At 44.0% G+C, this 22,852-nt stretch overlaps 1 protein-coding gene across 1 annotated transcript in view; it reads right to left on the reverse strand.

The window, feature by feature from the left end:
- The window catches only part of LOC103091722 (tyrosine-protein phosphatase non-receptor type 11), an 88,453-nt gene extending 67,634 nt beyond the window's left edge, over positions 1 to 20,819 (reverse strand). The window contains exon 1 of the mRNA XM_032968302.2: positions 20,525 to 20,819. Within this exon, the coding sequence (XP_032824193.2) occupies positions 20,525 to 20,538 (14 nt within the window). The 5' untranslated portion in view covers positions 20,539 to 20,819. The remainder of the gene's footprint in view (positions 1 to 20,524) is intronic.
- Positions 20,820 to 22,852: the final 2,033 nt, after the last annotated feature.

Consider the following 22,852-nt stretch of genomic DNA (forward strand, 5'->3'; position numbering starts at 1 on the left):
ATTCTTCGACCACATCAATTCCATACACCCAGCCATCAGATTTACCATGGAAGTCGAAATAGATGGCAAGATACCTTTTTTGGATGTCCTAATTAAAAAGAGACCTGATGGTTCAATGAGCCACTCTGTCTACAGGAAAGCTACCCATACGGATGCTTATCTGAAACCGGATTCCCACCACCATCCATCACAGAAGAATTCTCTCATCAAGACTCTGTATCATAGAGCCCAATGCATATCCGACCAGGAACACATAAGCAGTGAACTCAAGCACGTACACCAAGCTCTTAGGGCTAATGGTTACTCCGACTATACAATCTGCAAAGCTATCACTCAAACCATGAAGAAGAACCCTCTTGAGGAGCCTTTCAAAACCATCACTTTACCCTACATTGCTGGGATCACAAAAAAGATCTCCAAAATCTTGAATAAACACAAGATCCAGGTCCGTTTCAACACATTACATAAAATCCGTGATCTGGTTCCGTCTGTAAAAGATGTGATTCCGGACATACAATACCCTGGTGTCTACAAACTAAGTTGCCTCTGTGGTAGTAGTTACATTCGAGAAACCAAACGCCATATCTCGGACCGCATTCGTGAACATAAAGCAGACCTTAAACACGGTAGGACCAACACCTCGGCCGTAGCAGATCATTGTTCTAATTCAGTAGGCTCACATGCCATTGACTTTTCCAAGACGGAGGTTCTTTGTAAGCCATCTGGCTTCCATGAGAGATTCGTTCATGAGGCTATCCACATATACAAACACAGAGACAATTTCAACCGAGAAGATGGATTCTATCTTAGCAATCATTGGAAAGATTTGATAAATCATTTCAGTTCTTGATTGATTGTTCACGCTTACAGTGGCTTTCAGACAGCATACATAAAAACAAATTTCGTCTCCCCCCTCCTCTTTTCAAAAAATAGATGGACTAGTCCTGGCAAACAGCCAATCGTTGCGCGTGACGCAAACGTTATTTTATATAAATAAATAAATATGCCGTTTTCAAAATAAATTTATGCAAACCGACACACCTGATGATGACCGTTTGAGTTATGGTCGAAACGTCGTGAGAATTTTTATTGTTTTATATATATTTTGTTATTTTGTTGTTTCTCTTCAACGTGACTTTACCGAAAAAACTAAGAATATCTTCATCCTGGTTTGTGACAATGTCAAAATGCTGCGTGGTGAACCCTTCCACCCCTCGTAAAGAAAATATATAACAACTATTCTTTAAAAAACATCAAGTGCAAATATTTTTTACTCCAGATACGATATATGATTTTAAAAAAAATTTGGTGATACTGCGGTGTTGGCAGTGGTGCGCAGATAACAACAACAAAAAAACCTTGCATTTGTCAATAACAACACTGCATTAAAATGAAAAAGATATAATAGACGACGTTTCGGGCAGGCACCCTGTCTCCATAGCACATAGTTAGTTAATATCACACAAATAATTGATGTGCTCTGAAGGAGGGTTGTTGCCTGAAACGTCAACCACTCTATATTGCAGTTTAAGGCCACAGCAGTGTTATGGACCGGTGTGCGTCAAATTTTCTGCACACATAAGATCACTGCAAAGTCTTGCGGCTAGTAAATGATGCAGTACGTTACACGGGAGCTATTTTTGATGGCACAATTAAACCTATTTTTATGCAGCTTCGAAAAGGCTCAGAACAACCTCTTGATGCAGCGGAGCACGTTGCGGACATCAATAACAGATCACCGACAGAAGCGAGGGCGAAGCTGCAAATGACGACGACATAAGTGGCGCGGCCCTTCGAGTACTGAACGGCCGAGACCGACTCTGCAAAAATGGACCGACGACTCCGAATGTCGAGTTGTCATGAGCGAAGCTCACAGTGAAAGCAGCATCAAAAAAGTACCATCCGCATGGACCCCATGCACGCCACACAGAATCCCTCCGCTTTTTCCGATAGATGTCTCACAGCTTGGGCCAACACATTGTCGGTATTTTCCGGTGAATCACGGGATGCACGATAATGCAACAATTCTCACTGAAGCACACTCAAGTAAAAACAAAACAATGTAAGTGTGTGCCATTGTTCATGACGAATCAGAAATGTTGGACTGAAAACGAATTTCTTTAGAACTGCTTTTTGTGTTTCGTTTGTTGTCCTTACGCCTTCCCCCACACCGCCGTGCACGGTGCGGTGCGAAATAATTTCAACATGCTTACGTACGTTCCTGTTGACTGAAAGGTTAGAGCTATACGTCACGTCAAATTAAGAGACTTGACAATACTTGATTAACTGCAGCACTAGTCACCGTGGGGTTTCCACTCCGATGTTTGGGAAACAACTCGGCTTTATTCGAAACCAGAATGTATTCGTACGGGTTGAGTAACTTACCGTTTTACAGCATTAAATACTTTCTCTTTAATGGCTATTGCTCACGTCATGTGCTGCAAAGTACATGTTATTTTTACAGGAGCGTTCTCAATTCTAACTGTGTGATGTGATGGAATCCGTCACGTGCAGCCGATTTGGCTCAAAACCTATTCAACGACTCCATAATGCATTAATTAGAATAAATATGAGGGTCGTATATTACTTTTGACCATGTTCGCGAATGAGAATATTTTTGTTGCAAGAACATTTTTACCCGTCGCACTGATTTACCCGAAGCTCTTTTATTCTGATCGGCACTTATTCAAATAAAAAAAGGTGAATTGGAAAACCTGATCAGTGTAGAGCACTTGCTTCCTCATTTGCGTCAAAGAATATGGGATTCCGGCCTAGCATTCACACAATGGACACTCCTGCGGAAAATTACAAACCCAACGCATTAAAATGCTACCTTTTCCGTTAAAAGGCAGTGCTAGTTCGAAAAATGTGGTGGAATTTCCCGGCCCACTCGTCCAAAATTTTTTTTTTAAGCCGTTTCTCTTTTAAACATTTTTTTTTATAAAAGCGTGTATACGTTAAGTACAGCTTGCCTAAGTCGCCTAATTCAGACGCGGAATAAAATAAATGGCAAGCGACTAAACATAGCTCGTGACGTCAGCGGCTGGTGTGAGTTGTCCCATCGAGGTATCATAGTCCCCGAATTAGGATTTTCCGGAGGGTTGTGCAAAAGCTTGAGAGATCGGGGGAGATACGAATGAAACTCTCGCCCGGCAATCCGTTAACCTTTTCACCGGAAAAATTGTTTAAGCTACACTATGTCTGCCCATGTGAATGAAAAAAATCTTTCCCCATCTGAAAATTCTGAAAAACATAGTTAAGTCCAGCTTTAATCCAAGGCAAGCTGGATGATGATAGATTATAGGAATTGTTCATATTCAAACGTTAATTTTAGGGGTCGTTTTTTTAAGGCTAAAAAGTAGTTGACAGAAACTCAGTGGCTAACAATCGCAAGCAATATATTAAAGGTATTTAACATGTCTTGTTATAGGCATTAGCAAGCATTCAATGACCCACAAATACATTTCGATTAGCAGGGATTCATATTCTTGGTTCTTTCGGTAAAGCCACGTAGAAGGGAAACGTCATACAAATAAAACAATCAAATTTGCACGACGTTTCGATTGCAACACAAGCAATCATCATCAGGTGTGAAAACCACAGCAAGAACATTAAAAAAGTGGCGGTGCTAACGTTAAGAAAAAAACGCCACTTTTTAAAAAAATTCTTGCTGTGGTTTTTCACACCTGATGATGATTGCTTGTGTTGCAGTCGAAACGTCGTGATCATTTTATCGTTTAATATCCGTATTATTTAATTATTTCCCTTCTATGCGACTTTACCAAAAGAGCCAAGAATATGAGCCGCAAATACTTTAACGACGTGAGGGTTCTAAAACAGACACATTGAGTAACACAAAAGACAAACTTAAGGATCCTAACGCGACGGAGGGTCCCATATCGGAAGGAAGTGCCAGACCCTCTGTGATCGTCACGCACCCTCTAATGAGCCAAGAGTTCTGGAAAGCATGGAGTTGGCCGACTCTCCATGGTCCCAATGCTTTCTAAAGAGACAGGAATTAATTCACTGAATAATGTAAACTGCTTCTAGATTTTAAGTTTTCGCGACTGAAATGAGCCATATACTCTTTGGTTCTTTCAGTAAAGTCACGTAGGTCAAAAAAGAAAATAAAGTTAATCAAATCACGACGTTTCGTTAGCAACACAATCCTCCATGGGGATAGTCAAAGCAAGAAGTAAATTACTTCTTGTTGTGACTATCCCACCTGATGACAGAGGCCTATGTTGCTTCCGAAACGTCGTGATTTGATTAACTTTATTACATTTTTTTACCTACGTAACGTAACTACGTACGGTGTGGCCGATGGTTTCTGAAAATATTCTAACCGGAATAAGTAATATTTAAAAACACTTTTTTTAAACACTCTTTTATGAAATGTACTAGTAATGAAAGAACTCCACAACTTCAGGAAGTGGCCCCGAAGCTTGCCATAACGTAAGGGACCGTGGCCAATTACAGCCAACGTCAGTTGACCGTGGACAATTAGACCCAAGCCGAAACATAACATATAAAAATGAACGTTTAAAAAAATGTATATATGTTTTTATGATAAAATATAGTATTGTCATTAGTATGACATAAGTATACCAAGTTTGCAGTCGATAGCACATTGGGAAGTGGATTCAAATTTAGTTACAAGATTTGACAAAAGAGTGAGTTAAATAAAAGCGTGTAAAATATTTTTAAAAAACACACTTTAATGAAATGTACGACTCAAGGAAGTGGCCCCGAAGCTTGCCATAACGTAAGGGACCGTGGTCATTTACAGGCAACGTCAGTTTACCGTGGACAATTAGAGCCAAGCCGAAACATAATATATCAAAAAGAATGTTTAAAAATATGCTTTTTTTATTTTTTTATGATAGAATCTAGTATTGTTATCAGTATGACATAAGTATACCAAGTTTGCAGTCGATACTACATTGGAAAGTGGGTTAAAATTGAGTTACAAATTTGAGGATACAACAACAACAGAGTCAGTTAATAAAAAGCGTGTAAAAAATTAGAAAGAAAGAGATTTTCAGAGGACTTCACTTGATCGCTATCACGAAGGAATTGGCCCAGCACCAGTTCAGATATCACTCATCACTGTTAGCCATGGCCAGTAATTGAAATTATGTCGCCAGGTCGATAAACCGCAGTGCGTAAACAACTGTGCCACTGCAACCTCAACTCGGCACCGACCGGTGTGGTGAAGTATGGTCAAAACCCCATGACTGCAGCAGTGTGGGAGGTGGGGAGGCTTCAGCAGTCGATTGATGAAGGGCTGCAACTTAGCATTCAATTAATAACCAATCGAGATCTTAACAATTTGTCCCAGCTTTATATTCTTGCTCATCATTATTAAATTCCCCATTGGTATAAAAAAGTTGCCGAACAATGTTTGAATGCAATTTGCCAGATCCACGAATCAATTAAACCAACTGACTCTTTGTATTTGGCGTGTTCTATGCAGAAACATGCCTCTAACGTGATCGACAGGGTGTGCTTTTCGCTAAACATTTCGCTAAACATGCGACGGTAGCCCAAGAGCAGAATTGAGATTTTTCACGCGGAAAGAGGTCTTGCGGAATCGCAACGACCCATACAATACCAATAATGACAAGGGTTGGGCTGTTTCATGTCACAAGAAAATACACGCTTAAAAAAAATCAAGGATTGTTAAGAGTTGAATCAATTTTGTAAAGAGTTTCAACTACGGCCATCGCTAACGGCTCGAATGAATCATTTTGGTCAATGACTGTAATTGTCAACCTTTAAAAAAAGGGAATTTTCTTTTTTGGTGACGATTTGAGTTTCGGGGACTCATTTTGACGGTTAGCAGAAAGGGCAGTGTGCCAATATTTTACAGCACTACCCTATCTTCAAGGCTGCCCTGCCAATGCTGCAGTTCTTTGGCGGAAATGGGGTATTCTGTCAACTTTATCATGGCATGCCCGAGCGATGACAAATTCGTCAACAGAGGGACCCGGTTGCCAAAGAGGAACGTTGCGATTAAATGAGCCATTCATTAAAATCGCTTCTTACATCTCTGGTAAATGAAGTGTGCGTGCAAGAATCGATTGTGCAGGGTTGTCCATAAAAACGTATCATCCATCATTAAATAATTATAAAATAGAAACCAGTTTAGCGCTTGATCGATAAAACTATACACACTAACACACTTGCAACACACATGGTCGAGTGAAGTTTTTTTTTTTATCGTATTAGGATCATCCTGCTAAAGCTTTAGATGCCTGCTATGGCATTGGTGACACACACACACCATATCAATATTTAACAGCCGCCCAGGTGTTTGGTAACATCCTGTATATGCATGTCTTGAATGTTTCTATTACTTGGCATTGAAGCTGACTTAGAGCTTTTTGGGTTTTTTTTTTCCAGCACAGATTACTTTACTTCACAACCCCATCCCTGACATTCATAACAATGACAATTCATTGAATTACAGGAGCAGGTGAGATTGTTACATCTCCATGACTGAAACGACCATCAAACCCTATGTTTGTCAAACACGCTATTTTAACTTTTGATCTGAGTGTAATAGCCCATTAACAGAACACTGAAAATTGGCTGCAAAATCCATTATCCTATTTAGGTATCGAACCTACAAGCCTGTCACTAAGAACGGTGCAAAACTCACTATCCTATCACTAATACTGGATATATAGAGAATTTTAATCCAACTGGGTGTTGGACTCCACCATTCTATGCTTGTGTAGTCAGTAACACTTTTACTGGTAGGAACCTCCTGGTTACACCAGCCCACAGGGGATTATTGTGTCCGTCCGTCTTGCATTCAAAAAATGGTAGGGGTGGGGCTGGGTGGAGAGGGGCTGGGTGGGGAGGGGAGGGTGGGGAGGGAGGGGCTGGGCGGGGAGGGTGGGGAGGGGCTGGGTGGGGAGGGTGGGACTGGGTGGGGGGTGGGGAGGGGCTGGTCACCCCGTGGTGCCCTTATAAAACTCAACGTTTAACCTACTCACGCCAGCTTGTGCCGGCCCTCACAGTCGGGCATATTTGAAGAATACACCACGTGGTGGTGCCGCCGTTGACCCTGGCCATTGACCGAGCAACCCAACGTTCCTACCAGCTCCCTCCGCAGGAATGTGTTTATGTGGCCACTTTGCTATTTTTTTTAGCTAATACTTGCAAATTAATATCATTCTTTTCTAGATTTAAAGCTTTCGTGACTGCAAGGATCCATACTCTTAGGTTCTATTCGGTAAAGTCACATAGGTAAAAAATAAAACAAAAATCACGACGTTTCGGCCACAACACACGCGGCCTTCATCAGGTGAAGGGACCAGGCTGTCTCGAGGACAGCGCTGGAGTGAAACACAGCCACGCTCAGACCAGCATTTGATTGGCCGACTTAGCATGATGCTAAGGAATTAGCATAAAAAATTGCATTTGATTGGCCGACTTAGCATGATGCTAAGTCGGCCAATCAAATGCTAATTTTTATGCTAATTCCTTTGTCAAGGCACCTTGTTCCTCGCACACAGCTTAAAGGTCGTGGTCTGAGCGTGGCTGTGTTTCACTCCAGCGCTGTCCTCGAGACAGCCTGATCCCTTCACCTGATGAAGGCCGCTTGTGTTGTGGCCGAAACGTCGTGATTTTTGTTGTTTTATTTTTTACCTACGTGACTTTACCGAATAGAACCAAAGAGTAATATCATTCTTTGTCAAGTTAATTAATCAGACTTATCAGATGTGCTTTTGTCTCCAAACTACATCAAAGTAATATACATTTTTTTGGTTACATTGCGTTAATATTAATGTCGTTAAATCCGCCACCACCCGACACAGCCAATTAGTAATGTTTGTCACGTAAACAGAACATTCCAATTCGTTACTAGTACAGCACACTGGTGTGTTGGAGAGCAAATCCACAACATTTACAATCTGAGTATGACGTTTTGCCAGTAATTACAACTAGCATCATCAGCGGACAGCCAGATTTGTGGAGAAATCCTTCTGTTTCATTCCTTAAATAGAGGGACAGGTGTTCAATCACAGTAGTGAGATTTATATTAAATCCTAGATTACAATGTTGTACAATAATGTAATGTATTGTTCAGCAGACATGGAAACCTATTGCCCTAAATTATACCCCACTTGGCCATATGGTTTGTTTGACCTAACCCGAGCATACTGGTCACAGCGGGTTGATGGAGAGCTCAAGGCTAATTCAGAACATCATTCGTCAAAGACATTAGTCATCGCCGGGAACTGGACTCGGGTCATCGCATTCGGAGCACAACGCACGCAGCAATGCGCCCGCCACTCCGCCAAATTAAGTTAATATTTAAATTGTCAAATTCTTGAGAGCAGAACGCTGCGCATTGATAAAACAAATCTAGGCAGCCGAAGGGGGCTGGCTTGAGTCGTTGAACGCGTAACTGATGGCAATCACAACATGTTGAGCTTATCCACCTTTGATTGTAATAATAGGGTTTTCCCCCTTTTTATCTGGCAACATAACTGAAACCTTTTTTACAAGGATTCATGTCTGCATTAACCACAATACCTGCAGTTAAAATGCAAACAAAAAACATACTATGATAATATGATGCATTGTCCTTGCAACTGATTGGTCCACACCAAGGGACGGCTTTCTTCTTAGCCTCGACCCAATTGGTGCTCGACCACATGACGCCAGAAGGCGTACAGCTCAAAGACAATGCACTATCAAAGTAATGAGGGCTCGGGGTGAGCATTTTGACTGCAGGTACTGTGGTTAATGCAGACATGAATCCTTGTAAAAAGGATTCAGTTTTGTTGCCAGAAAAAAGGGGAAAACCCCTATTATTATATTTTGGTACTGGCAAAGGAGGTCTAATGATGTAGATGCTCACCCCGAGCCCTCATTACTTTGATAATGCATTGTCTTTGAGCTGTACGCCTTTTGGTGTCATCTGGCCGAGTACCAATTGGGTCGAGGCTCAAGAGAAAGCCGTCCCTCGGTGTGGACCAATCAGTTTCAAGGACAATGCATATATTATCACAGTATGTTTTTTGTTTGCATTTTGACTGCAGGTATTGTGGTTAATGCAGACATGAATCCTGGTAAAAAGGTTTCAGTTTTGTTGCCAGAAAAAAGGGGAAAACCCCTATTATTATATTTTGGTACTGGCAAAGGAGGTCTAATGATGTAGATGCTCACCTTTGACTGCTTGAGGGATTGGTTGCTGCTCATGAAGCATACAGGGACCACTGTCCATCAGAGTGAATTCAAACCTTTTTCTACATGACCACAAACTACGGATAATAGTGCATTCATCAGTTAAAATTCACTGACAATATTTGCATCACATTATCAATGTTTTTACATTAGTATATATTGTACTTAATGGGTTCTTGCTACTACCTCCAGCAGAAATAGGCCACTACATCCACGACAATGGTAAAAAGTAAATAAATCACTACTTTAATCAAATCGATAACCTAGATCATGACATATGATCACATTTCAAGCAGACTAATGTTCACACCCCTCCTGCCAACAACACTACCAGCAAACATGGAACGTTGGGCCAACTTTGGTCAAAACGTTCCAACCACATGCCAAAGCAAGTCGAACGCTGCCATGTTTACTGCTATAAAGAAACAGAACTATGCGATTAAGATTAGTGGTTGTATGTTTACTTGAAACAAGTACCAATACCTTGGAAAGAGCAGCACAAGAGTTTGTAAATACAGTGATACCTCGATATACGAAGTAGATGCGTTAATCAGTATGTTGAGACTTCGTATATTGAATAACTTATAGCATTAGTACTAAGAGGATGCGTTCCCAGGCTTCGTAACTCACGCTATAAACACTTTATAACGTGCCAATTCATATTGTAAACACAATTCATGTTGAAAATATGATATTTTATACTGTACAGTATTAGAATAAAAAACTGACAAATAAAAGAAACGGTAAAGAAACGTAATTGTATTATTATATAGCACTAGAGCAATTAATTTGTTTATAAATGTCGGTGCATTTATTCATTATTTTACATAATTTTTAGTTTTCTGTGTAAAATAATGATGACAAATCCAAAATTCGTTATACAAAATCTGTTGATTATCGAATATATGCATATCGAGGTATCACGACTGCTAAGTGCAATGTATTTTCATCACGACGTTTACTAAACCAACCCAAAGGCTCTTTTCAGAGCCACCCACCTCTCCTAAACTGCTTGCGCGCCAGTGTTACCAAACCGTTCACGAAAGATATACTTTCTAAATGGGTTGTTGCGCGCCAATTCCTCGTGAGCGTGGACCGGGCTCGAGGTGCCGTCTGCTGCCGCTCTGTGCTCGGTTAAGATGTTTTCTTGTTCATGTTTTTTGTTTGTTGCGGTTGCACCCGATTCAAGAGCCGAACGGCTCACAGGGCTATACCAAATAAATGAAACTGAAACCAACCGCCATCTCTCCCAGGAACTCATTTCTGAAGAGTTCTTTGGCTCAAAAATATACAGAAGCATGTGGGCTGTGCAAGTCCATCAGTCCAAAGAATGTGTGCAATGTCGAAGAAGCTTTACTTAAAGACAGATACATCTCATGGCAGTCAAGCTACTTGCAGAGCTAAAATCTCAGCTTAATTCAAGGGTTCTCATCGTCGTCGTCATCGTCAATACATACATGGCCTTTATTACCAAGGAAAGCCTGACTTTGTCTCAAGCCTTTTTCAGGAGGGTCCTGCGTCGGGTGTTTGCCCAATACCACTGAACAGAATCAAAATCTGAATATTCATACTGGAGGAATCCGATGAGCTATAAAGCTCTTTTTTCACAGATATTCAGTAGGGGCACGTGGTAATAACGTTACAAACAGTACTAAAACACGACAGTAGCGCAAAGTACAAGAAAATTAAACTCACCCAAAAAACATATAAATAAAACTAAACCTTCCCCATCCTACCGGGAAAAGCCCACCGAGGTATTAACTTATTATACAGACGCGAGCTGGCCACAAATGACAACTCAACGAAGTGGCTTATCAAATGTAAATTGACGGCAGCTAAATAATCTAAATGCGTGTTGCTAAATGTGGAGGGAAACCCCGTTGGGTTTGTGGGAGTAAACCTGAATACTTGGACAAAACCCACCAAGCATAAAAGGGGGATACACACACACATCTCCACACAGATAGATTCAGGAATGCATTGCTGGACTGCAATCCTGGGTAACTCACATTGACGGCAACCTGGCGCAGCGAAAAAGTCTACAAAGTGCCGAATTCTACTCAAAGATTAAAAAGGGTATGCAATTATATTTACAACTCAACAAAGGCCACTGCAATGGTCTTGTTAACGGATGTAAGGTATTCCCAAGGGCAAAACAGCGTGTGATCATGTGCTCAAACGGTGGGCATTTGTGCCAGTTGATATTGCGCGGCCACGTGGCCGATTCCGTCAGTGTCTTTTACAACGCGTGGTGAGAAGGGGGGAAAAAATAAAATCTATGCAAATGTACGGCGAGACTTAATGAAGCGATTGAAAGCAGCCACCGTGGGTCTGTGGGGGTAATACCGGGCCAGAGCACCGAGCTGTCATGACCACCGAGGTCGTGAATTCAAAACCGGGCAGCCACCCGTGAATAAACCGGGTTTTCAAGAGCAGTAAGTTTATGGTCTCGGTCCGGTGACAATTAAATGAACTAAAAAAATTTTTGGGTGTTTTTCCCCACTTCATCTGGATTTTTGAGCAAAATATATTTTTTTCTCGCAAATGTTTTCACTTTAATTGACATGCAACAAAACACTCTTTAAATTTCGATTTAAAGCTTTCGTGACTGCAAGGATTCATCTTCTTTGGTTCTTTCGGTAAAGTCACGTAGAATGAGAATAAAATAATAAATTGATGAAATAAAATAACACAATAAAATTCTCACGACGTTTCGGCCACAATACAAGTGGCCTTCTTCAGGTGAAAGGAACAGACCTGTCGGGACGACAGAGCTTCAATGAACGTTGTTAAGATTTGTAGCGTCTTTAAACCAGCTTAACACAGGGTGGTGCACTGTTAGCTGTGACAATTCAAAGGGAGAATGGGACTGTCTAATGTTGATGAAAACACAATCGGAATTGATATATCTTAACAGATACAGAAAACCCAAGGATAAGTTGATGATGCAACACATTTTCATTGCTACACGAATTCATGTTGAAAGTTTTATTTTAAATGGTTGACATAGCCGCAGGTATTCATGTTCTTGGTTCTTTCGGTAAAGTCACGTAGAAGGGAAACAATAAAATAATAAAAATATAAAACAATATTTTTATTATAAAACAAAAATATAAAAGAATATTTTTTTATTATTTTATTGTTTCACTTCTACGTGACTTTACCGAAAGAATCAAGAATATGAATCCCTGCAGTCACGAAAACTTTAAATCAAAATATAGCCGCAGGTGTCAATTATGTACCCACACATACATATTGTCCTATGTACGATTTAAATGCTTTGGTTTAGGTCATCATTGTACATTATCTATCAACTGCTGTATTAACCCGCCCCCTCACCAAACATTGTAAGTCATCCCTCGTGGTCCTGCGTTGCCAAAATTCATCTCCGCTCCTGCGTGTGAGCTGATACAGCTGCCCCATCTTTGCGTTTCCCCTCCCATTCCATGACCAGTCTCATCCATTCGTTATCGTCCTAGCCATGCCCACCACTTCGCTTTTAAAAAAAAAAACAGTCAAAAAACGATGTCTCGAAATTGCCTTTGTACTCTGACGAATGTATTCCTCTTTCTCAGGGTAATTTCCAAAATGCATATTTCATGCATCTTTCTGTACGTCTCAGCGTTTGTTCCATGTTCCTTATCGGTCCATGTTTCCGATCTGTATGGACCTTCCCCCCCCCCTTTAAAACCAATTTGCTGTGTAACTCAGGAGGTTTGTAATACAAGCTCCATACAAAAAACACGTATTCTTATAATACAGTTCTTTCAAATATTTACCCAGAAAAGCCTGACTGAATTTAAAGAATATATTTAAAAAGGGTCTGGTTTGTAGTTATGTTTGGCCAAATCCTATTAAATTATTTTTGTATTTTACATATGGGAGGAAACTAGAGCACCCTGATAAAACCCACACATGGGGAAACTACTTCATCTACACTCTACAGAAAGTCTGTTGGAATCTACTTTCTGTACTGCCTCTCAAAGGCGCACATTCACTGCATTTCAAGCGTTAAGCATCTCATATTAAGAACAGGACTCACATCACTGTGTGACCCATTCATCCTGAACCCTTTCGATGTTTTCCTATTTTATACTCTTATGGCTTTCTTACCCGTGAAAGTCTCACCGAGCCTCATGACTTTTTCGGCAGGCCCCTGCCAATTGTAACCCCCTGCCAGTACGGAGTGATTATGGGATTATATAGTAAAATTCAACAATTTGCGGTGTAATTTTTACAATTGGACAACTTTGCACAATGACGCCGGCACACAATGGCCTACCCTTGCAAATCACGTCACGGGATCTTTAACGGTCCAATGTGAAACAGACGACGTGTATTTTGTGGTTAATAACACCCACGGTATGAACGAGGATGGCCAATGGGAGTCCGACGCATATGAACCTATACAAAAAGGAGTGAACGCGCTGCGATGAGGCAACGTAACCACCCAAATTAAGCGATTGAAAGTGCGGATTGCCACTTGTACCATGTCCGAGTGTGTCGTAAATCACTACAGTTTTAATTTTAACATTTACAATTGTGGATACAACATCGGTACACAATTGCATACTATTGGTTGGGAAATACGTCATAGGATCTCTTTAATGTCTGCTTTAGAAAAACAAAAATCCATAAATGGGCATTTAACACCACCCTGATTCATGAGAAATAATAAAATACTGAGTAACAATATTGTAAACAAGCAACTTATCTTTCGAACGAGGGACTAACTCATCAACTGATGCAACGTGGTCCAGAAGTGCTATGTGGTCAATGCTGAATTGCAAAACACTGCATTGTAATAATTGTCCCAGCTCAATCGTGGCTTTTAAGGTCAAACATTGCACATCTGGATCTTTCCGAGCCAGTGCTGTACAGACTACATTCCTATGTTGGATATCAGTATATTATTAATCACTCTTGAATGTACAAAAAGTGCTTCCTGCCAAACATCCCAAGGAGGACCCTCCTGGCAATGAACCTTGAGATTCAGTGAACTGCTCTAAATACGATACTGTGGTGTTACTACTCTATTATGCAAGTAAAACTGTAGTAAAATACATACACACCCAATAAAAAATTGTATACTTTTGTTTGTATGCATGTTGAACTTCTTTCGCACCGTATGTAGCCAACCATGCGCTAATCAGAGGACAAGAAAGAAACAGAAAAAATCAGTACTAAAGAAATGAGTTTTCAATTTAGATTTAAAAGTGCATAGCTCCAGTGGCTTCCTAATATCGGAAGGAGCGTTCCAGACGGCCGCAGAAGCGCATCTGAAATCGTGAGATGCAGTGGCCATCTTAGTTTAGGTATTACAATACCTAAACTTAACACAAAAATGCAATTAAGGATATTTGATTTCCATATAAAATGTTGTATATACATAGTCAATTACCAATATTGTATCACACTTTATCGACTGTATAATTTGTATAGCTCAGTGCCGAAAAACCGCACGTGTACTATACTCTCGTGCGTAGCATGTTAAGTGTGTGATCACGACAGCAGCGCAAAATCGCGGTCTTAACCGCCACACTGTTTCACGCTGTTTTCAAAGTGAAGTAATGGACAACTCCAAATGACGATTTTCTTCACGAGCTGTGAGCACCAGTGATCGACATTTTTGAGAGGCACCGCGAGATGTCATTGCGTGCCATTTCGAACCACATTTCTCAAGTGGTGGATACCGAGATTTGTCTTTCATACACAACTACAATAGACCTGGAAAAACAATGTACATGTAGCGTGCCTTTCTGATAAATCCCCACCATATGGGTCATGGGGGTTATTTGATTACATGTGTGGGTTGCTGAAGGCCGGGAGAATAAAATGTGGGAACATAGAAGCATAGTGCAACAATAGATATTGCTGCACTGCCCTCTGCCGCTCACCACTTCGCCTCGCAGCACCTATGACAATCCGTTCTACCTGGGGGTGGCCCATCCAAGCATCATTCGGGCTCATACCTTTCCAGCTTTTTGTTTTGCGTGAACCATAACGATATATGACAAAAGTTATCTACATTTTTAGTCAATTGATAACCACCATGTTCTAATGCGCCCAATATCATCAGATTTCGAAATCTAAGCAGAGTTAGTGTAAGACAAAGCACTTAGTCTACTATAAAAGGTGTTGACCATCTCATGTATAACCTTGACTTAAAAAAACTGACCAAAAATGTTCACCATTCTAATCTCATGTTTTATAAATGTCGAAACCTGTCCCATCACTCTGTTTTAAGTTAACTTAAATTATAAAAAAATAAAGATAGAAATTGAAGTCATTTACACTTAAATATACAATTACAGTGCATTGCTGTGGAGCCTTTACACCACGCCCTACAGGAAAACTTAGAATGCATAGGAATTTCTGAAAGCCCTTTTTCCACATATTATGAACACTTTCGATTTAAAGCTTTCGTGACTGCAAGGATTCATCTTCTTTGGTTCTTTCGGTAAAGTCACGTAGAATGAGAATAAAATAATAAATTGATAAAATAAAATAACACAATAATATTCTCACGACGTTTCGGCCACAACACAAGCGGCCGAAACGTCGTGAGAATATTATTGTGTTATTTTATTTATTATTTTATTCTCATTCTACGTGACTTTACCGAAAGAACCAAAGAAGATGTGAACTTTGTCAATCATGCCCTTTGCTGGATGAAGGCCTCCCCCATGCTGCGTTTGTCACGGGGACTGTTTGACCACAGTTGACCACAGTTGACCACACTGGGTCAGTGAGTTTGTGAAGATGTGTGGCACACCAAGACTGGTTCGGATATTAGTCGCCAGCGATGTCAGTAAATGGGCACTAAATGCAGGTCCCCCGGGGATTCACTGAGACATGCACTAACCACTGCACCACCATTCTACCATTTGAATTGATCTATTTTACACGCTTTTATTTAACTCGCTCCAGCGCTGTCCTACCAGACAGTCTCGTCCCCTTCACCTGATGAAGGCCGCTTGTGTTGTGGCCGAAACGTCGTGAGAATATTGTTATTTTATTTTATCAATTTATTATTTTATTCTCGTTCTACGTGACTTTACCGAAAGAACCAAAGAAGATCACTGTCTGTTGTTGTTGTCGTCGTATCCTCAAATCTTGTAACTCAATTTTAACCCACTTCCCAATGTGCTACCGACTGCACAATTCGTATACTTACGTCTTACCGATGACAATACTAGATTCTATCATAAAAAAATAAAAATATATTTTCAAACCATCTTTTTTTAATCTTATGTTTCGGCTTGGGTCTAATCGTCCACGCTCAACTGACGTTGGCCGTAAATCACCACGGTTCCGTACGTCGTGGCAAGCTTCGGGGGCCACTTCCTGGAGTCGTGGAGTTCTGCCATTACTCGCACGGTACATTTCATTAAAGCGTGTTTTAAAAAAAATAATTTTGAAATATTACTTATTTTAATGGCTTCATTAATTTCCTTGAGCAAAACCATGCGAGGGTCCAGTGACATTCACATCTTGCTCGCAAAAGCAAAAGGGATCCGAGATGAAATGCAGAGGTCGGAGTACTTCGTATAATCGCTACAAATACAACTGGTATTCATGCAAATAGTGCACCGCATTGGAAATAAAGTGTAATGGTGTAATACTATTTAATTTAAGTGTCATCATTTTGTTGTAAGTGCAACATAACTGACCAAAACAGCATTAAGCATTCTAACGTTCCAAGATAAAACATCAAGCGTGCAAAAAAAATGCGCGTTTCAACGCAATGTGAAGCACAACTCCATAAATCCGCGCATTTGTGGTGCCGCCGCAGCGGAGCCGCTCCAGCGGAGCCGTGCCCACCGCCGCGACGCCGTCACCGATGCCTCGGATTTGCCGCCACCCTCCTGGGGCCGGTGCCTTCTCAGACGTCCGCGTTTTGCCCACTTCACAGTCGCGAGGCCGCCGCAGCAGAGCCGCTCTGCTGAGGCCGTGCCCACCGCCGTGAAGCCGCCACCGGGGGATGCCGACGCGGTGCACCCTCGCCACCCCCCCACCCCCCCCGCACGAACGCACACACGCCCCACGTAGAACCGGGAGGGGAGGTCACCCGGCCGGTAGGTTTTTTCCAGAAGTCCCTAATGGGATCGAACTTCATGGTTTCCTGCGGCCGAGAAATTGGGCGATCTTCCCCCTGTAGCTGACATGCACTGCGGCGCCGTGACCTAATATTAAAGTTGCATGGTCACGGCAAGGGCCATGCACTGCGAGTGGAACCACACACGCACAAGCACGGGTCAGTGGACTGGTAGCGGGAGAACAGAGAGCGGACGTCGGAGAGATCACTGCGGCGACATCACCCGAGCTGGGATCCGGGTATCGAAAAGGCGGGAAAATCCGAGCCTCTGATTGGACGGGAGGCCAAGGGAGCGAAACGGCGAAATTCCTTTGTTGTAGGTGGGATAAAGGGAGGGGGATTCAGGTAGCAAGGGCAGTTCTTCTTCAAAAATCATCGCGGTCCACGCAGGAGGGGAGTCAGCCGTTCGAGACGTCCGCGTGACGAACTTCAGCGCAGCCAGGCTCAACCCTCTACTGATCGCTTTGCTACAGTACAGTTCCAGCGCAGCAGAGTGGAAGTACACGTGAGTAAGACAAAGAGGTAAGTTTGGGCTACTTGATCGAGGGTAGAAAGCAGAGCGATAGGCAGAGGAAATACAGTCTAGGATCCCAAGGGGAATAGGCCGACATCCACTGACCCACACAATTACGCGTAGCTTAACGGGTTGCTCGCAGGTAAATAAAATAACTGGTAGGGGAATAAACTGTTTCGTGTGGTCCTTTGGAGGGTGAAGAGGAGGGTGGAGAGTGTTTTGTGTTTGGTGTCCGTACCTGTACGATCGTTTACAGTATTGTTCAGCGCGCGCGTACCTACACGACTATTTTCGGTGGTGCCCAGCGCTCGCGTACCTGCGCAATCGCCTACAGTAGCGCTTTGCGCTCGCGCGCCTGTGTGACGGGGGTTGCGGGGTGGCGGTCGCGCACCCACGCGATTGTCTAATAGCGAGGTAGCGAATTAAGCGCCTGGCGTGCGCGAATACGCAGCTGTGTAAACAGCCCGTTAAATCGGAGCAAAGTAATCGCGGCGTGTTTGTTTTTGCTTAAGCGCGTGGAGCGTGGGTGGGAGGGAATCCCACGGGGGCGCGCCCGCGCCTGTTTATTCCCGTGCAGGACGGGGTTTTACTTTGCGAGCGCGCTCCACCGCGGCACGCCGCCGTTGAACAGTGTAGCGCATCGCAAGCGCAAAGCGTACGAGCCGCTAATTAAAGCTACGCAAACGCGGTCGACATCCCAGGCAGAGTTACAGGGGGGCGAGACATTGGGGGTCGGTAGTCTGGACCTGACAGAGCAGCCGGGGGGTAGCGGTATGAGTGGAACGGGGGAGTCGGTGGGCAACGGCCCCGACAATTCAGTGATGGTGGGATACGGTGGCCCCCACACATTCCTGAAATTCGCGGTTCGCGAATCCTCCGGAGCCCAGCTAATTATTCCTCCTGTATACCGCGAAATACCGCGTCGACTATACATTAAAAAATATATATAGCGGAACGACCTATACGGTGTCGCAGATGACAGCATCCGAGAAATGCCACTCTCCCCCCCCCCCCCATATCCAGGCAGATTAATGGAGTTCTGAAGCATGTAAATGTTGTCAACCCACTTTCTGGATGAGGGCCTTACCACACCGTGCAGATCGCGGAGGTTATTAGACCATACTTCACCACGCTAGTCGGCGCGGGTTTGTCAAGGCATTGAAGTGACGGCTAACAAGTTGAGAGTTCAACAATGGATTTTGTGGCACGGGCCTCTGCTGTTAACCGCGTCGCCACGCACCCTATCACAAGCAGCTGTGCATGTTGGTCACCCAGCCACGCACCATCGGGGTTAAACCATGTTTTAGTACATGCAATTCAACGTAACTAAGCTCGAGTATGGGTGCAGGGAGAAAGTGCAAAGGTTGCCCATCTGACAATTTTCCAAAAACATTGCCCATGCGTGCCATAGCCAGTGATACATTTGTGAAGGCGAATGCCACTATGGTGGAGGGATAGATTTAAAACAAAAAACCCAAAACACACGTCTACAAATGAAAACAACAAAAAAAATGTTCTCATACGTCGTGCTGTACACGCTGTCCAGGGCAACAGAGGATGGCGTTAATCGTAATAATAAGCAGCATTTGGACTTGAAAATGGTCCTTGTTGCAGAGATTGCGTAATTGTAAAAGTCCAGTTATCTTTTACCAATCACACTACACTTTTAAACGAGTACATCAGCTGACAAAAAACCACACATGACTAATTCCACCACAGATACAACGGGCTGACATTTAGTAAAACTGTATATTGTGTTAATTTGCTAACCGCTGTACAATCTAAAATGTTTATAACCCAAAACTTGACGTCACATTTTAAGTGACTTTAATCCCAACCAAAGGGCACTCTGTCGCATAACTTAAGACACCTAACGGTACGTCTATTGCGATATAACATGTTTAAACACTGCAGCATATTGTGCAACAAACAAAATATGTACAACTGGCATGTTTTTTTTGTTAGAGACAAAAGTTGTTCCGAGTAACGCGACCCCCCCCCCCCCATCGCCGCCCGCCTCTCGACGGGGCGAGGAAGCCCTCAGCCCCGTGCCAAAATCTAGGCAAGACCGAGGCGCCCCAACAGCACACTAGGCCCAGCCTCGGCCAATCATTAACGACGCAAACGTTGTTTTTTTTTGTGGTAATATATAACATCACACAGCGCGCAATGCAGCCCATTCCGTCTCGATCGTTTTACGTTGCATATGCATTAAAAAAGCGTAGTGTTACAGCGATGTTATCGTGAGTAGACACGAGACCCGGGAGGGGAGGGGAGAGAGGCCTTCATCTAGCAGTGTACTGAGCATGACCGACAACATTTAGATGCTTCAGAGAGAGAGAGATTGGTTCGAACTTCCCCATCCACCCTTCCAGCAGTCGACTTGAACCACCGCGACTCCGATGAGGGAACATTTTCGATGCGCCACGCGCTTGGGGACAAGGCTTCATCCCGTAGTAGATTGACCATGACTGATGATCATGATGATGATGATTACGGACGATAAGAGGACGACGAAACTCGTGAAGCCTCCCTTCCAGCAGTGGATCGACCACGGCTGAATGATGATGAGAAAAGTGCTTGAGGTCTTCATCCAGCAGTGGATTGACCACGGCTGATGATGATGATGATAATGACGATGATGACGGAGCACAGGCTGGATGGATGGATGTTAAGAGTTTCAACTCCATCCCTCTCATCCTCCTCACCTTCTCGAAGTCATGTCTGGGGGCAGAGATGTCTCCTTCTCTCCTCTCTCTCGCTCTCCGTGCGTGTATTTGTTTTACTAACGTCCCCTCGGCTCGTTCTGCCGTGGCCCCTTTACCGCCGCCGCCGCCACCACCACCACCGGCTTCTTGCTGTTTCTGTCGCTGCTGATAAAATTGCGTGGCCGTCGCTGGATGGCGAGAGGAGTGGTGGGAAAGTGGTGGCCGGTGGTTGGGTGCTGGTTGTGGGCTCTGCCACTTGCAGCGCTCTCCTCTCTCTCGACTCGCAGCAGCACCCCCAACTACCCAACCCCCCACCCCCAACTACCCAACCCCCCACCCCCAACTACCCAACCCCCCACCCCAACTACCCAACCCCCCACCCCCAACTACCCAACCCCCCACCCCCAACTACCCAACCCCCCACCCCCAACTACCCAACCCCCCCACCCCCAACTACCCAACCCCCCACCCCCAACTACCCAACCCCCCCACCCCCAACTACCCAACCCCCCCACCCCCAACTACCCAACCCCCCACCCCCAACCACCCCCTACCCAACCACCCCCTACCCAACCACCACCCCCAACTACCCAACCACCCCCTACCCAACCACCCCCTACCCCCCCCCTACCCCACCACCACCACCCCCTACCCAACCACCACCCCCCCTACCCAACCACCACCACCCCCTACCCAACCCCCCACCCCCTACCCAACCACCCCCCCTACCCAACCACCCCCCCCTACCCAACCACCACCCCCCCAACCACCCCTACTCAACCACCACCCCCTACCCAACCACCACCCCCCCCTACCCAACCACCACCCCCCCCCAACCACCACCCCCAACCACCCCTACCCAACCACCACCCCCAACTACCCAACCACCCCCTACCCAACCACCCCCTACCCCCCCCCTACCCAACCACCACCCCCCCCTACCCAACCACCACCCCCCCCAACCACCACCCCCAACCACCCCCCCAACCACCCCTCCCAACCACCACCCCCTACTCAACCACCACCCCCCCTACCCAACCACCACCCCCCCTTACCCAACCCCCCACCCCCTACTCAACCACCACCCCCCCCTACCACCCCCCCAACCACCCCTCCTACTCAACCACCACCCCCCTACTCAACCACCACCCCCCCTACTCAACCACCACTCTCCCCCAATCCAACCATCACCCCCCCCTACCCAACCACCACCCCCCCTACTCAACCACCACTCTCCCCCCAACCCAACCACCCCCCCAACCACCACCCCCCTACCCAACCATCACCCCCCCCCCCCCCCAGCTTGAATAATGACCGCGGTGAACACCACCCAACGCTTACCATGTTAGAGGGGTTTTTTATTTTTTGAACCTGCACGTTGAGAGTTGCTGCGAGGCTGTTGCCAGATCAGAGGGGAGGTTTTTTTTTGGTTGTGTTTTTTTTCACCAGTAATTTTATTTTGATTGATATTGCGTTTTGGTTTTGGTAGCTTTTTTTTTCATGGCAAATTTATTTGCTGTTAACCCTCCACCATGCCGACAAGATTTTCACCTTTACAAATATATTATTTATACGTGGCCAAGTATTGATGCATTTCAAACAGTACTATACAATTTTTATTTTACTGCTATTAGCTCTTTTTTTCAGAAGCGGCCTGGCCACAAATGATAGCACGAAGTAGCTTATTCTCATGTGGAAATGTATAGCAGCCAAATACTCTAAACACATGATTTTAAATGTGGAAGGAAACACGGGAGGATCAGGAGAAAAATCCACGCGACCACGGGGAGAGAGACACACCAAATATAGTCCAGATATGCAGTGGTCAGGGTCGGGATCGCACACCTGTCAGCGCACTACCTTATTACAGACCAATTCAGACCTTATTGGTCACCCCGTGCCCTTATAAATCTCAACGTTCATCCTACAAAGTCCCATCACAAGGGAGAAACACAATTTTGTTGTTGTTGTTAACCGTATTGAAACGGCTGTACGCCGTATGGACCTGAAAACTCAATTTCCATTTACATGAATACGGGGTAAACCATATGGGTTGACACGGTATGGGATAGAAACCACGATCTCCTGTATACCACGCGAGGGAGTTAACATCTCACCAGCGCGGTTCCCCAACGGGAGCGTGAAGCTACCTCCTCCTCTCTGGTAGCTTAAAAATGTTAGACAAGTATCTTTGTAAACGTGACAATCTTGTCAAGTGGTTTGGTGTGGGGGGTGTTAATGACAAAAACATTCGCGTAAAAAAGGTGATTCATGACCGGAAATAAAATGCAGGTCGCTTAAGTTCACAGCGCCGTGTGATAATATAAC

This window comes from Petromyzon marinus, chromosome 39, assembly GCF_048934315.1.
Source record: "Petromyzon marinus isolate PM22_M1 ecotype Great Lakes invasive population chromosome 39, UKy_Petmar_22M1.pri1.0, whole genome shotgun sequence".
NCBI classification, from domain to species: domain Eukaryota; kingdom Metazoa; phylum Chordata; class Hyperoartia; order Petromyzontiformes; family Petromyzontidae; genus Petromyzon; species Petromyzon marinus.